The 15,587-nt window shown below is 44.8% G+C and overlaps 1 protein-coding gene across 2 annotated transcripts in view; it reads left to right on the top strand.

Annotated features, from left to right (window-relative positions):
- LOC137416913 (nucleoporin NUP188) overlaps positions 1 to 15,587 on the top strand; it is a 182,123-nt gene that overhangs the window by 76,391 nt on the left and 90,145 nt on the right. For both annotated transcript variants that reach the window (XM_078767875.1, XM_078767876.1), the window contains exons 9-18: positions 4,972 to 5,138; positions 5,286 to 5,400; positions 5,854 to 6,057; positions 8,424 to 8,513; positions 8,604 to 8,669; positions 8,775 to 8,894; positions 8,990 to 9,116; positions 9,233 to 9,394; positions 9,529 to 9,655; positions 10,998 to 11,085. In XM_078767875.1, coding sequence (XP_078624001.1) covers positions 4,972 to 5,138; positions 5,286 to 5,400; positions 5,854 to 6,057; positions 8,424 to 8,513; positions 8,604 to 8,669; positions 8,775 to 8,894; positions 8,990 to 9,116; positions 9,233 to 9,394; positions 9,529 to 9,655; positions 10,998 to 11,085 — 1,266 coding nt within the window. The remainder of the gene's footprint in view (positions 1 to 4,971; positions 5,139 to 5,285; positions 5,401 to 5,853; positions 6,058 to 8,423; positions 8,514 to 8,603; positions 8,670 to 8,774; positions 8,895 to 8,989; positions 9,117 to 9,232; positions 9,395 to 9,528; positions 9,656 to 10,997; positions 11,086 to 15,587) is intronic.

The following is a 15,587-nucleotide window of genomic DNA, read 5'->3' as shown; positions in this document are numbered from 1 at the left end:
CAATACTTCGCGTGGAACCCTATCGACTGCTTTCTCCAGATCAACAAACCCAAGAAACAACTTCTTCCTCTTCTCCATGTACTTCTCCTGCAACTGCCTCACAATAAAGAGAACGTCTGTCGTTCCTCTTCCTGGCATAAATCCAAACTGCATTTCGTCTCTTCACACTCTTCCTTATCCTCCTCTCCAACACCCTTTCCAATACCTTCATTCCATGCTCCAATAACTTTATCGCTCGGTACAAGCCACATTCTAGAGGGTCACCTTTCCCCTTGTATAGAGGGACGAGGGTACTCAGTGCCCAATCCACTGGAGTGCGGCCTTCTTTCACCACCAGATTACAGATCTCTGTAATTCTCTTCACACCCCAACTTCCTGCTGCCTTCAACATATCTCCCACAACTCCCGTCGGCCCTCCCGCTTTTCTTCTCTTCATTGCTTTTATCGCTTCCTCAATTTCCTTCTCAGTTATCTTCTCTGCAGGTCCTAAAACTGGGTTACTCTCTATGTTGCCATCCCATTCATTCTCTGTATTCAACAGCATTTCCATATATCTTTTCCATCTTCCTTCAATTCCATCTGGATCCATAACGATTTGTCCCACTTCATCCTTCAAGCATCACATCACACCTCTCTTTCGCTATCTGCTTTGCAATCCTGAATACCGCTCTCTGACCCTCTTCCGAATCCAAGCGTTCTCCGAACATTTTCCTACATGCCTCCTGCGCCTTTGCTCCCTCTTTCTTTGCAGCCTTCTTGGCTGCCTTAGAACTTTCATGCTCTGATTTTTCTGCTCCTGTGCCCTTTGCCTTCTGCCACTCCTTGAACTTCTTCCTCTTCTCGTCAATCCTCTTTCCAACTTCATCATCCCACCACCATGTTTCCGAGTGCCTCGGTGGTCCTTTTGTCCATGCACATATCTCACCAACGGTCTTCCAACAGACTATCTTTCATTGACATCCAACCACGTTCAAGCTCAACCACATCATCCTCTACCCTACTCGGAATCTCTTTTATTGCCTCCCTACTGTCACCTCTTTCAACCGACACACCTTCATTCTCGGTTGGTACTTCACCCGCCGAGCTCTCCTCGCACATTTCACCCTCATGTCGCAGACAACCAAGTGGTGCTGTGAAACAGCCTCCTCCCCCGGGATCACCTTTGTGTCCCGGAGGTGCCCCCTATCTCGCCTATGCACCATCAGGTAGTCAACGGTTGTCGTCGACCCACCTGACGTGTATGTAACAAGCTTATTATCCCCTTTCTGGAACTGAGTATTACAAATCAACAAATCAGCTCCATCAGCAAACTCCAAAATCCTTTCACCTTCTCCATTTCTCACACCATATCCGTAAACCCCATGAACTCCCTCAAAACCGTCCATACTCCTTCCCACATGTCCATTTAGGTCTCCTCCTACCACAACAACTTCCTCATCTTTCACGTTTTCCATCAGCTTCTCTATCGCACACCAGAACTTGTCCTTCTCTTCATCGCTCCGACCAACCTGCGGAGTATATCCCGAGATGACGTTCACCAAGAGCTTTCCAATCATCATTTTCACCAACATCAACCTATCACTCACTCTAGTCACACTCACCACACTGTCTACAAACTCCTCAGAAAACAGGACACCAACACCATTCATGCCCTCCAGGCACCCTTGCCACACAAACTTGTATTTCTGTCCCTGCCTACCCTTCACCATTCTCACACCACTTCCCTTCCATCTTGTCTCTTGCACACAACATATGTCCACTCTGGTGGGCTACTTCGGCATGAAGGAGGATCAGAAACGTGGACTCCCACACTGCCACATCCTGCTGATACTTGCTCCCGCATGACGTTATTTTCCCGGGTGCCGCACAAACGGCTGCATCGATTGAGATTTAACGGATGTTTATATAAATCGTTTAAAAGAAAAAAAGCCTTCAATTTCTGATATTTAGCCTTTTCATTTGGGCCTCCCAATTGAAGCTCCGCCCGTCGGGCGGGTACCGTTGCTAGCCATCACAATGGAAACATCGTTACAATGAACGTTATGCGAACGCGAATGTCATGCGGGAGTCCAAACCTGAGAATGCTGGAGACCAAAGCTGAAATTGGAAAAACTAAATAGCCTATTTTACTCCTGGAGATCCCAGGATTACCCACCCAAAATATAATTGCGATCGGTTCAACCGATTTTGCGGTACCTTTGAACGAACGGACTAAGAGACAGACAGACAGACAGACGGACGGACATTTGGTGAATTATAGTAAGATTGGTGGTGACGTTTTAAAAATTAATTGGTGGTGAGGTTTTTAAAAATTAATTGGTGGTGAGGTGTTTTTCATTAATTGGTGGTGGTGTTTTTAATGAATTGGTGATGTCGTGGTGGTGGGGTTTTTTAATTACGTGGTGGTGAGGTGTTTTTTAATTACATGGTGGTGAGTTTTTAATTACATGGTGGTGAGGTTTTTACGTGGTGGTGAGGTGTTTTTACGTGGTGGTGAGGTGTTTTTAATCACGTGGTGGTGAGGTGTTTTTAATCACGTGGTGGTGAGGTGTTTTTAATCACGTGGTGGTGTGTTTTTAATTACGTGGTGGTGAGGTGTTTTTAATCACATGGTGGTGAGGTGTTTTTAATTACGTGGTGGTGAGGTGTTTTTAATTACGTGGTGGTGAGGTGTTTTTAATTACGTGGTGGTGCGGTGTTTTTGATTACGTGGTGGTGAGGTGTTTCTAATTACGTGGTGGTGAGGTGTTTCTAATTACGTGGTGGTGAGGTGTTTCTAATTACGTGGTGTTGAGGTGTTTCTAATTACGTGGTGGTGAGGTGTTTTAATTTTGTGGTGGTGAGGTGTTTTAATTTTGTGGTGGTGAGGTGTTTTAATTTTGTGGTGGTGAGGTGTTTTAATTTTGTGGTGGTGAGGTGTTTTAATTTTGTGGTGGTGAGGTGTTTTAATTTTGTGGTGGTGAGGTGTTTTAATTTTGTGGTGGTGAGGTGTTTTAATTTTGTGGTGGTGAGGTGTTTTAATTTTGTGGTGGTGAGGTGTTTTAATTTTGTGGTGGTGAGGTGTTTTAATTTTGTGGTGGTGAGGTGTTTTAATTTTGTGGTGGTGAGGTGTTTTAATTTTGTGGTTGTGTGTTTTTAATTATGTGGTGGTGTGTTTTTTAATTATATGGTGGTTAGGTGTTTTTAATTAAGTGGTGGTGAGGTGTAATCGTCCCAAACGTCCAGTCTGCACCTTCCTCTATCGTGTGTAACTGCTGAGGGGTTATTTTTGTGCACCGCTCCTTTCCTTTGCCATCTTCATGCGCTGCATAACGTCATTGCCAGGCACCGAATGGGGCTCGGCAGTGACGCACGCTGAAAGGGAGTACTCAATTTTCACTCTGGTTGTTTTCTTGTTTTCTTTCTTGTTTTCCTGGGCGATATCTCAGCCATCCTTTGAGCTAGGTAGCTGAAATTTTGGCACAATTGTGAGCAAGTACTTTGTCAAAAACGGTATCTTTTGTTTTTTGATTAAAATTTGTTATTTTTGGCTGCTTGATTTAAAAGAAAATGGTATTTTTGATGAGTTATTTAATTATTATCGATAAATTAAGTACTTATTTATTTCCTTTCTCTTCTGGGCATTATCTCAGGCACCTTTTGAGCTAGGAAGCTGATATTTGGACATGACAATGACCATGTGATTTCGCTGCAAAGGATATTTTTGATTTGTTGATTTATCAGTTGAGGATCTCGTCACATGACAGGGTGATGTGATTACGTCTGATGTCATTACGGCGGTGCTGCGGCTGACTCTCCATGCACCGCCATTTTGATTTATATGCCGTTCATGCTGAACATATTGTCGAACCTGTCATATATCACAATCGCCATGCTCCACCCTTACGTTTTTCATTCAGCATGAAACACAAACAAACCGATTGCTAAAATGATCATCAAATATCGAAAGCATCGGCGTTACGTCTCTTCCAACAATACGGTGTGTATCGGCGTTATGACTCACCGTCCGCTTCAGACAAATTAAACCCAGGTTTCTTAATGCAGTGGTATCGTTGTCGTAGTCATAATAATATTATCGTAAATAGAACCATTACACTTTAATCCCAATGTCGTGAATGGGAAGTTGATGGATTGAAGCGGTGTAAAAGCGGAAGTAAGGAATTCACCTCGGTTTTTTAAAAAGAATATAATTTTCGTAATAATAACGTAACGTTATTATTATATTAAATCTAATCGTAACACTAATCCCTTTGTAGTAACTGCAATGTTACTGGAGGTTAAATATATATCTTATGTATATTAAAGTAGCGGAAGTTTTGTGTCTGGCCATCATGCTGCATCATTACGTATATGATGTCATTACGGCGTAAACACCCGATCACTTCGAGAGCGGCAGGAAGGGTCATTCCTCTTTGGGGTATATAGATTACAGTCTTTCTATGATCGGGTCTCAATAACATTGGGTGTGTGTTCATTTACCAAGTTTCTTGTGGAGAGATCGCCAAGTGCTTTAAGCATTCGAGCAAGCACTGCATTCAAAACCCTTCAGGAATGGCTGGCTTGGCAAGCGCGAGCTAGCTGCTTGGTAAAGGAGCACACCTCCAACCCTTGTGGGGTATATAGATTACAGTAGATCTTCACTCAGTTCTGCAAGTAAAACTTACCTCATGGATGTCTAGATTCCTCCATATTTGTTTCATGTTATAAACAGCATTAGCAACTGTTTAAAAAGCTAATCATGTGTTTGTGGTTTATAACATTTTACAAGCCCGGGTACACCGCTATTAGACTTTTGGTCTTGTTTTTAAATTACAGATTCGGGTGAAACGGTGGTGGTTTAGGTATTCTATTCGTCTGTTGATTAATTATTTTATTATTTTATGATTATTATTTATTCGCCATGCTCTACCTTTATATATCACTTTTGATGCGATATTGAGTGTGCCAGTAATTACACGTGTCCTTATGCAGGTCCAGTGCCTACGGGAGTGCTGTCTCCAACTGGAGCTTCTCTTCCTATTTTTCACCTACTTTGAAATGGCCCCAAGACACCTTCTTTGCCTCGCCCAGCTCTTCTGCCACGTCCGCTTTGGCGTGGCAGGTTCTACTGCTTCACCAGTCCTTGCACAACGCGTCGGGTAGACTGTGAAGGGTGATAATTGAATATATGGGCCTTGAGTTCTGCTTGCCTAAGTTGGTTGGATTCATGTGATTCATGTGATTTATGTGAATGTTTAGTTCCAAGGAATGCAGCATGGATGTACAAATGTGTGTTTTATCCTCAGGTACTTTTGCGTTCTGATTTTGATCGGGGGTATAGACCTCAACCTGCTCTTCCGATGCATCCGCCAGGATTGTGTGAACGAGCACCAGGTGGTCAAAGACCAACAGATATTCAAGGTATTAGTGTGAAAGTTCCCAAAGTTGGTCTCAAAAGAATATAGTGATGAAAGGATGAAATGAACAGACATTGATCAAGGTATGCTACCTGCCGTGAGAAGCAAGGAGAAGCTGACGTTCCAGACATTAACCCTTCATTGCTTTTGCAATGGGTGACACCCAAAACGCAGCTTCCCCTTGTTTCCTATGGTGGTTAACATCGCTCGGTCAATGTCCTGTTGATTTCATCTGTTGTTCTACCTGCCCACTGATTCAGATCGACATGAGCTCACAGTCGCAAGACTAGCTCTTCATTCTAATGCAGTGAAGAAGCAGGTGCAGAATTCATTACAAAATCTGCATTTGGAGTTTTTGACAAATGTTGAGAATCTTGTCTGTCAGTCTGGGTTTTTTCTTTCAATGGTTCCTGTCTTGTCTAGCTTTTCCATTTGTTCCCTCGTCATTCCTACAAAGGAGTTGGATTCGATGATGGTTCGGCTGGGCATTGTACCTGCCCATGGCCCTGTACTTCTGGCCTGGGCGGTGTTACGCCACGCAGCACTTGGTGACGTGGGCCGGGCTCAGACGCAGCACCTCGGAAAAACGGCAATCCAGCTGCAGACGATGCACTTCCTGTCAGGCCTGCTACAAGATCCTGGATTCTCTGGCACTTCAAATGTTAGCGTGAATTTCACATCATTACGTTTCCTCGTTTTCTCTTTCCGTTGATGTCAGCTTTCATAAACTCACAAGACCGATGTTATCTTTCCCTTTTAGATTGTAGTTTGTTGTACCGTACTTCCCTGTTAAATTCTCCTCCCTTTTCTTTTTTGTTTGCTTTGTTTTTATTTTTGTGCCTCCGCCAACGAAGTCACCAGAGGCATTATGTATGAGGCGTGATGGGTTCTCGTTTCCGCGATAACTTAAGAATGGCTGAAGGGATCCAAGTCAAACTTGGTAGAAGTATGTATAATAATGCAAATATGATATGACTAGATTATGGGGTTAACATGTCAAAGGTCATGCTAACCCCCGCTCTTGCAGGGAAAATGGCCTTAAAATGCCTGTTGTTGTTGTTGTTGTTGTTGTTGTTGTTGTTGTTGTTGTATGTCAAAGGCCATTTGCTCGGTACAAATTCTGTTACAGCGATAATGTGTAAACCAGTGATGGAATTTTAACCAAACTTGGTATAAGTACACTACTGCTCAAAAGTTTTAGAACACCTCAATGTTTAATGTCCAGTGAATAACCTGAAATGGTACAAAGGTAAGCAGTAAACTGCTCGAGGTAAAAAAAAAGAAGTTTCGGTCAGCAAAAACGGGAAAATAATGTAAATTGCGTCGTTATATTGTTGAAAAAAAAAGGCCTTCTTCAGGGAACAAGTAATGGGCTAAAAACTTACAGCTGTTCTGCAGCAATGTAAGTAAATTAAGCCTTGAAAGTTGATGCAAACAATTCCTACAGGTGTCCCAACCTCTGCTGATTACTTGATTACAACCCCCCTGTCTGTGTAAAAGCAGTATTGGAACAGACTGTTATTACACCCTCTGAAGCATTATTTGGACAATATTGCACTGCAGGAAGTAGTATATTGGAAACTGGAGGAAACTCTGACAGAAAGAGGTCTGGCAGACCCAAAGCCACAACAAAATCAGAAGACAAGTTTCTGAGAGTCAACAGCTTGCGTGATAGGCGGCTCATAGGACAACAGCTTCAAGCACAGCTTAACACTGGTCGAAGTAAGCAAGTCTCAGTTTCAACTGTGAAGAGAAGACTTCAAGCTGCAGGTTTGACAGGTCGAGTGGCAGTAAGAAAGCCATTGCTAAGACGGCAAAATAAGAAAAAGAGGCTTGCCTGGGCCATGAAGCACCGCCAGTGGACGACTGAAGACTGGAAGAAGGTCTTATGAACCGATTAATCAAAATTTTAATTCTTTGGTTCATCACGCAGGGTTTTTGTACGCCGTCGAGTAGGCGAAAGGATGGTTCCTCAGTGTGTGACACCAACTATCGAACATGGAGAAGGAAGTGTGATGGTCTGGGGCTCTTGCTGGATCCAGATGCGGCGACTTGCACAGAGTGACTGGCACCCTGCACCAAAAAGGCTACCACAGCATTTTGCAGCGCCATGCAATACCCCCTGGTATACGCCTTGTTGATCAGTGGTTCATCCTACAGCAAGATAATGACCCTAAACACACCTCCAGGCTATGTCAAAATTACCTTCGAGGAAAAGAACAAGACGGTAGGCTTCAAATCATGGAATGGCCAGCACAGTCTCCAGACTTAAACCACTTCGAGCTGGTTTGGAATGAACTGGACAAAAGGGTGAAAGCAAAGCAACCTACAAGTGCAATACATTTGTGGGAACTTCTGCAACAGTGTTGGGAAGAACTTCCCGAACGAGATTTGATTTCCATTGGAGAAAGAATGCCACGAGTGTGTTCGGCGGTTATAGCTGCAAAAGGTGGCTGCTTTGCTGAGTCAAAAATTTAAATTAAATTTTGCTAAACAAAATGATTCTATGATTTCTTTTTTATCTCCAATTGTTTATTTGTTCTATGCTTAATTTCAGAGTACATTGAGACACTAAACTGCGTAAATTTCAATAAAAACCGTAAAAATTGAGATGTTCCAAAACTTTTGACCGGTAGTGTACATGTGATGCAAAGATGAACTGATTAGATTGTGGCTTCGAAGACTAGAGGCCATGTGAGGCAAAACAATGTGACACTTGAGAACAGCTGAATGGTTTAAAATCAAACCTGGTACGAGTATGTATTATGATGTAATAATGTGGGCTGACGCATATTGGTGGACGTTGCGATGTTGAGGAAGGGTGCTGTTCTTGTTTAATCTTGTTATTATTATTCCCTCAGGTTATATAATATAATATAATAATAATAATAATCAGGTTTGGCATTCTTCACATCTGGACCATCTTATTGCTCTTTCTTGCATGACAGTTATTGCAATATTATTAACAAACTTGTCATTGCCCAGTTGACCAGTTGGGTGTTTGAGTGATTTGATTCCTTTGTGTAGTGCACAGCTCGCACAGCAAGGGGCTGCATTTACGACTTCCTGTCGTGTGTTCTGAATCTCTTCGACGAGAACTCCCTGGGTGATACGAAGGTTTGTCCACCCCCAAATTTATGCTCTTTGATCGTGTTCTCCTGAGGTTGTCCACTGAGCTGACCTGGTGCAACCACTTGTGTTTTGTAGCATTTGATGAACTTGGCATGTGAGGTCCTGGTGGACCCCAACCTGGCAGAGAATTTCTGGGATACAGTGAGTTGTCGAATTTTCAGTATTAATTTCAACCTTTTTGTCGGATTGTCATAATTGCATTGTCATAAATGTGCGTAAAAACAATTTGTTTTGTCTTGATTCCAGGACCGTGTGGATGGGTTGGGGGTGTTGCTCCAGTCAGCCTGTACATGGTTTCCTCTGCAGCTGACCCCTCTGCTACACCTTCTCTCTTCCCTCGTCTGTAACCGCAGTACTGCCAAGCGGGTCAGTCTTGCCTCCGAAACCGCAATACCTGTTAATTTTGATATTTTTTTTCTCCCTCTCATATTTGATTATTCCTCTATCTTTTCCTCAATCAGGTGTACAGCTTTTTCTCTCAGCTGGAGGGCTTTGCGGAAGGCGTGATGACTCGTCCACGAGGAATGGACGTGACAGAGGATGAGAATGTGTGGCGCATTCGCGCAACACGCCAACTGTATCCGCCTGGTGAGTTTCGGCGAAGCCTTGTGCCTTGGTGAAACTATTTCTCAAGAACTATCCCAGTGAGTTTGTTTCACCTGGTGTTTGGACTTTGGTTCACCTCTTTCCACATCTCTCTGCAGGTGCTGGACAAACGAACTTGCGAATGCCAGCCGGCACAGAGGGGGTGTTGCTTGGGTCAGGACCCAGTTTGAATCAAAGAATCATCTGGTCTTTTCCCTACAGCGGCTGGACGCTTTGCACCTGTGAGCTCGAGTTCACCCACCACGTCGTGTCGACGGCAGGTGATTACCGAGCAAGAGTTCCACGAACATAAAGTATTTTTTATTTTATTTTTTATTTTGGAAATCAACCATGCAATAAATTCAGGGTAATTACGAGTCAATCTAATGTGCTTCTTCTGCTCATTACTATCAAGACATTCTGCAACAAAGCGAAAGGGTGATGCCAATTGTTGAGCTGGTGAGGAAGGTGGTTGGTACAGACAGTTCTCTTGCAGTTGCCCTCCTCCCACTCACTTCCCGGTTGTACCCTTTACTGCAGAGGTAAGCGTGAAGGTAGTTCAGAAGTTTGTGATTGTGACTTTGGTTAGTTTAGTACATCACTCTCATCAGTGATTTAATCATCACTTTGCCAATGCAGGTTGTGATCAATCATTGGCTGGGAACAAGGTACATAGAGTGTTACACCGTTCCATCTGACTGCCCAGACGGTTTGTTTTCAGCCTGGGCAGTCTTGAGAAGTGGAGCGTATTACACTGTGTTGCCGATATTGCGCTCGTGCTGTGCAGTGCACATTCAATTGAGGCCACCAAGACCACATCAAAAGCAGCTCTATCATCAGAGCTTTCATGGGCATTGGGTGATGTTTATGCGCATGCTTTTTGGAAAAAACGGGGGTCATGATATTGTAATGGACTCCATCTGTCTATTTCGCTATCTCATCATTTCGCTGTGAACAAAATATCTCAAAACGTTGTCCATGGATTCGTACGAAATTTGGCAGAGATGTAGCGTATGTGACACTGACGAAATGATTCGATTTTGGTGAAGATCCGGATTCGGATCCAGTTACGAGAATTTTTAAAGTGATTCTTCACCATTGGGAGGTAGGGCAAAAATTATATATAGCAGGATATCTCAAAAAGTTGTGGATGGATTTGGACGGAACTTGTTGGAGGGTTTGGTTTGTGTGGCAAGGACAAACAGATTCGATTTTGGTGAAGATCCAGATCCGGATCCAGCTAGTAGAATTTTTAAAGTGATTCTTCACCATTGAGTGATATGGCCAACCTGGTGGAGGTATGCTCTCTACTGAGTGCTGTTCTAGTTTCTACTTTTTTCCTAGTTAAGGTGCTCAATTTGGGATCGTCCTACAACGGAATGCATTTTCAAAGGGAAAAGGATATTTTGATCCTTTCGCCTGGTGTTGGCTTAGCGGTTAGGGTGCCGGCTTGGGATCCTAGGATCCTGGGTTCGGATCCCGGTCGATCGCTGAATTAACACCAGGGGGGTTGACTCAGCCTGTCATCCTTCCGAGGTCGGCAAATTTGAGTACCAGCTTGCTGGGATGAATGATCCCGGTGTGTACCCCGGTTTAGAATAGGTACACCGTATCCCTGCGCATCGAAGAGGTGACCAAGGGTTGGCGTCAGGAAGGGCATCCGGCCATAAAAACATTGCCTCAAACAGGGAACCATGATTGTCATGGGGCCCGCAAGGCTAACCCCCGCTCTAGCGGGGAAAATGACCTTAAAACGATCATTCATTCATTCATTCATTCATTGCCTTGTTGTTCAACTCACATTCTGCCCGTCTCTATGTTTGACACGTGCGTGCTCTGGGAATCCCATGAAACCTTTGTGTTTGTACTGTTATCACATGCTAGGTTGGCATGTGTGCCGAAGCCCCCAATCGGCGTCGTGTCCAGCTGCTTGGCATGTTTGGCAACCCTGGCACCACACAATCCACACAAGGTGAGGATCTGCAGTTGTACTTTGCAATGTTTACATAGTGCGATCTGACTCTTACTGGTAAACAACAACAACAACAACAACAACAACAGGCATTTTAAGGCCATTTTCCCTGCAAGAGTGGGGCTAGCCTGACTCTTACTGGTACAATCTTACTATAATTCACCAAATGTCTGTCCGTCTGTTCGAAGGTACCGCAAAAACGGCTCAACCGATCGAAACGATATTTTGTGTGGGTAATCCTGGGATCTCCAGGAGTAAAATGGGCTATTTAGTTGTCCCCCGTCGCACAGCGGAACGAAAGGGGGACTATGGTTTTCCCCTCCGTCCGTGTGTCCGTCCGTCCGTCCGTGCGTGCGTGTTTGCGTGCAGGCGTGCGTAAGCGAAGGACCGCATTCGAATTTGGTGTGTGGGTGCAACCCACGTCAAAATCCAAGATGGCCGCCGCCATGCATATCTGATGCCATGTATGTCTGAACCTTGTGAGATGAATATCTTGAAAAATAAGGGAAGTACCAACTTCTAATCTGGTGTGTGGGTGTATCTAGGCATAAGGAGAGAACGCTCTTGAAAATTGGGTCGCCACGTCAAAATCCAAGATGGCCGCCGCCATGTATGTCTGAACCTTGTGAGATGAATATGTTGAAAAATAAGTGAAGTATCAACTTATAATTTGGTGTGTGGGTGTATCTCGGCATAAGGAAGAACGCTATTGAAAATTGGGTCGCCACGTCAAAATACAAGACGGCCGCCAAATATGTCTGAACCTTGTGAGCGAAATATCTCGAAAAATAAGCGAAGTACCAACTTCTAATCTGGCGTGTGCGTGTATCTCGGCACAAGGAAGGACGCTGTTTAAAATTGGGTCGCCACGTCAAAATCCAAGATGGCCACCGCCATGTATGTCTGAACCTTGTGAGATGAATATCTTGAAAAATAAGCGAAGTACCAACTTCTTATCTGGTGTGTGGGTGTATCTCGGCATCAGGAAAAACGCTATTGAAAATTGGGTCGCCACGTCAAAATCCAAGATGGCCGCCGCCATGTATGTCTGAACCTTGTGAGATGAATATCTTGAAAAATAAGCGAAGTACCAACTTCTAATTTGGTGTGTGGGTGTATCTCGGCATAAAGAAGAACGCTCTTGAAAATTGGGTCGCCACGTCAAAATCCAAGATGGCCGCCACCATATATATGTCTGAACCTTGTGAGCAAAATATCTCGAAAAATAAGCGAAGTACCAACTTCTAATCTGGTGTGTGGGTCTATCTAGGCATAAGGAAGAACGCTATTGAAAATTGGGTCGCTACGTCAAAATCCAAGATGGCCAGCACCATGTGTGTTTGAACCTTGTGAGCATAATATCTTGAAAAATAAGCGAAGTACCAACTTCTAATCGAGTGTCTGGGTGTATCTGGGCATAAGGAATAACGATCTTGAAAATTGGGTCGCCACGTCAAAATCCAAGATGGCCGCCACCATATATATGTCTGAACCTTGTGAGCGAAATATCTTGAAAAATAAACGAACTACTAACTTCTAATCTGGTGTGTAGGTGTATCTGCGCACAAGGGAGAACGCTATTGAAAATTGGGTCGCCACGTCAAAATCCAAGCCTTGCGTTTTCCACTTTGTCAACTCACATCACTTCACCGACGGGGGGACCTAGGCGTCATGCTTGTTTTTCCAATTTCAGCTTTGGTGTCCAGTATTCTCAGGTTTGGACTCCCACATAACATTCACGTTCGCATAACGTCCATTGTGACGATGTTCTCATTGTGACGATGTTGTGACGATGTTGTGACGATGTATCTGTTCATGGTAGTGTTTGACGTGACGGTGTGAACGTAATTTCATAATGTTTTTCTTTTTGTAATCCTTTTTTTTTTCTTTGTTTTTTTTGTATACTGAATCGAGGCTCGTGAAAGAGCTAACTGCTAACATTTATTTCACAAACAAATCAACCAGACAAACAAAATATACAAAAAGAGGGAGCGGAAGACAAGATGGGGAGAGAAGGGGAAGCACACAACCACAACATTTGAGAGCAGGGAGAAGTGTGGGAGGGAGAGGGCTTGGGGGGAGGAGGTGTGGGAAGGGGGGGGGGGGGGGTGGGGGAGGTATAAAACACAAGAGGACCGAAATTAGCGGGGGTATAAAAGATCAAGGTTTTGGATGGGGGAGGATAAGAGATGTTTGTGAACAGCTGTTTTAAAGACCTGGAGGGTGGAGTGGGATTGAAGAGAGGGAGGGAGTTTGTTCCAGAGGCGGGAGAAAAGAGGAATGAAGAGTGAAGGTGAGCAGAAAGTCTTGATTTTGGCAGTTTAACCATAAGAGGGTTGCAGGCAGATCTTGTGCGACCTGTAGGAATATTTGGGGGACAGAGTCCAGAGAGAGCTGGGGGGGGGGCAAGGCCAGAGAGGAGTCGGTAGAAGACGGAAAGACCACCAACCTGCCTGCGGTGAGTGAGTGAAAGGCCCTTGGAGTTGGCTTCATCGCGGGAGATTCCAATGATTCTGAACGCTTTGGTTTCAACACCGTGAAGACGAGCTAGGTGTGAGGCAGGAGCACCAGACCAGAGGGGAGAGCAGTATTCCACAGAGCTGCGGATGAAAGCCTTGTATGCGGTGAGGAGCTCAGATGTGCCAAGGAAGGACTTCGCACGACGGAGGATGCCCAGTCGGCGACTGGATTTGGAGGCCAGATTTGAAATGTGGTTTTCCCAGGAAAGATCATGGCAAATAGTGAGACCCAAAAGCTTGAGTGACAGAACTTCTTGGAGAGGATTATTCAGAAAGTGGATGGGAGGGTTGTCCAGTCGGTCTTTTCGGAGAGACATCGTAAGAGTGTGAGATTTATCAGGATTGAAAGACATGTTCCATTTGTTTGCCCAGTCTGTGATTTTGTCCAGGTCTGCAGAGAGTGAGGAGGCTGCAGACTGCCGATCTGAGGGATGAAGAATGGAGCGACAGAGAGTAGAGTCGTCATCATTGATGAAGACCAGAAAAAGCACAGGCCCCAGAACACTACCTTGGGGAACTCCAGCCTGAACAGGAAGAGGAGATGAGAGAAACCCATTCAGGGCCACACGTTGACTACGACCAGAGAGGAAGTCCGCCAGCCATGCTTGGAGATTTCCATGGATACCAAAGGAGGAGAGTTTGGTGAGTAGAGCAGGGTGCCAGACCGTATCGAAGGCACGTGAAATGTCAAGGGAGACAGCTCTAATTTCCTGTTTGGTGTTAAGGACCTCCATCCATTGTTGAGAAAGCAGAAGCAGCATGTCCAGAGTAGAGTGACCAGGTCTGAAACCAAATTGATGATCAGAGATCAAGCCATTGGAGAAGAGGAAAGATTTCATATCTGAAGCAATGATGGATTCCATGACTTTGCTGATAATTGGGAGAAGGCTGATTGGTCTGTAGTTGCTAGGATCTGTTTCTGCACCTTTTTTGTGCAAAGCAGTGATGTTGGCTGATTTCCAAGCAGATGGCAGATGACCTTGAGCAAAAGAGAGGGTGAAGAGAACAGAAAGAGGGAGTGAAAGAGCGGAAGAACATGATTTTAGGACCCGTGGGCCGATGCCGTCAGGACCAGTTGCAGAATCAGAGTCGAGGGTTGACAGAAACTTTTCCACCTTGTCAGGAGGAAAGGACACAGAGTCCAGGAGCAGCTGGGTATGACTGGGTACTGTGGGTACAGAGAGGGATGGGTTTGGGACACAAGATTTAGAGGCAAACACAGAGTTGAGGCATTCAGCTTTTTCACGTGCGGAGTCAGCCGTTAAGCCGTTTGAGGTGAGGGAGGGGATGGAGGGGGAACAAACAGCAGAAACAGATTTGACCAGACGCCACCAGGATTTGGAAGAGGGAGACAGATAAGAGAGTTCGGTCTTGAGAACGGTGAGATATTGTTTCCTGGCTCTCCTGAGGGTGGACACACACTTGTTTCGGGCTTTGTGAAAGGAAATGAGATTTCCTTCCGTTGGATTTGCTTTCCAGGAGACGAAAGCAAGTTGTTTCAGGGCAACAGCCTCACCACAAGATTCCGTGTACCATGGACGGGAGGAAGGGTATGACAACTGAAGACGAGATGGGATAAATCTGTGCATGAGAGAGAGCAATTTACTTTGAAAGAATTCCCAGGATGAGTTGATGTCAGAGGCGGTAGAGATGGGAGACCAGTCCAGATGATTGATGGCTGCTTGAAGACCGTGCCAGTTGGCCTGAGTGAATTGCCAGACTCGTCGACGCTGAGGAGGCTCTCTGAGAATGGTTAGAGAGATGTCCACTTTGACAAGCACATGATCAGATGAGCCGATTGGAGCAGAAGAAGAGCAGCAAACATTTTCAGGGAAGTTAGTCATAACCAAGTCCAGAAGAGAAGATGCTCCGTTGACTGAGATCCGGGTCGGGAAATTGACAGATTGTGTCAGTCCCAGTGAGTCGCAGAAGTCCTTTGCTGAAGAGCCGTGGCTGGTGAGAGAGGTGCCCACACCCATCCAA

Source organism: Myxine glutinosa, chromosome 13 (genome assembly GCF_964187855.1).
Source record: "Myxine glutinosa chromosome 13, kmMyxGlut1.1, whole genome shotgun sequence".
NCBI lineage: Eukaryota > Metazoa > Chordata > Myxini > Myxiniformes > Myxinidae > Myxine > Myxine glutinosa.
Note: the sequence above shows the minus strand (reverse complement) of the source record. Positions and strands in the feature narration are given on the sequence as shown.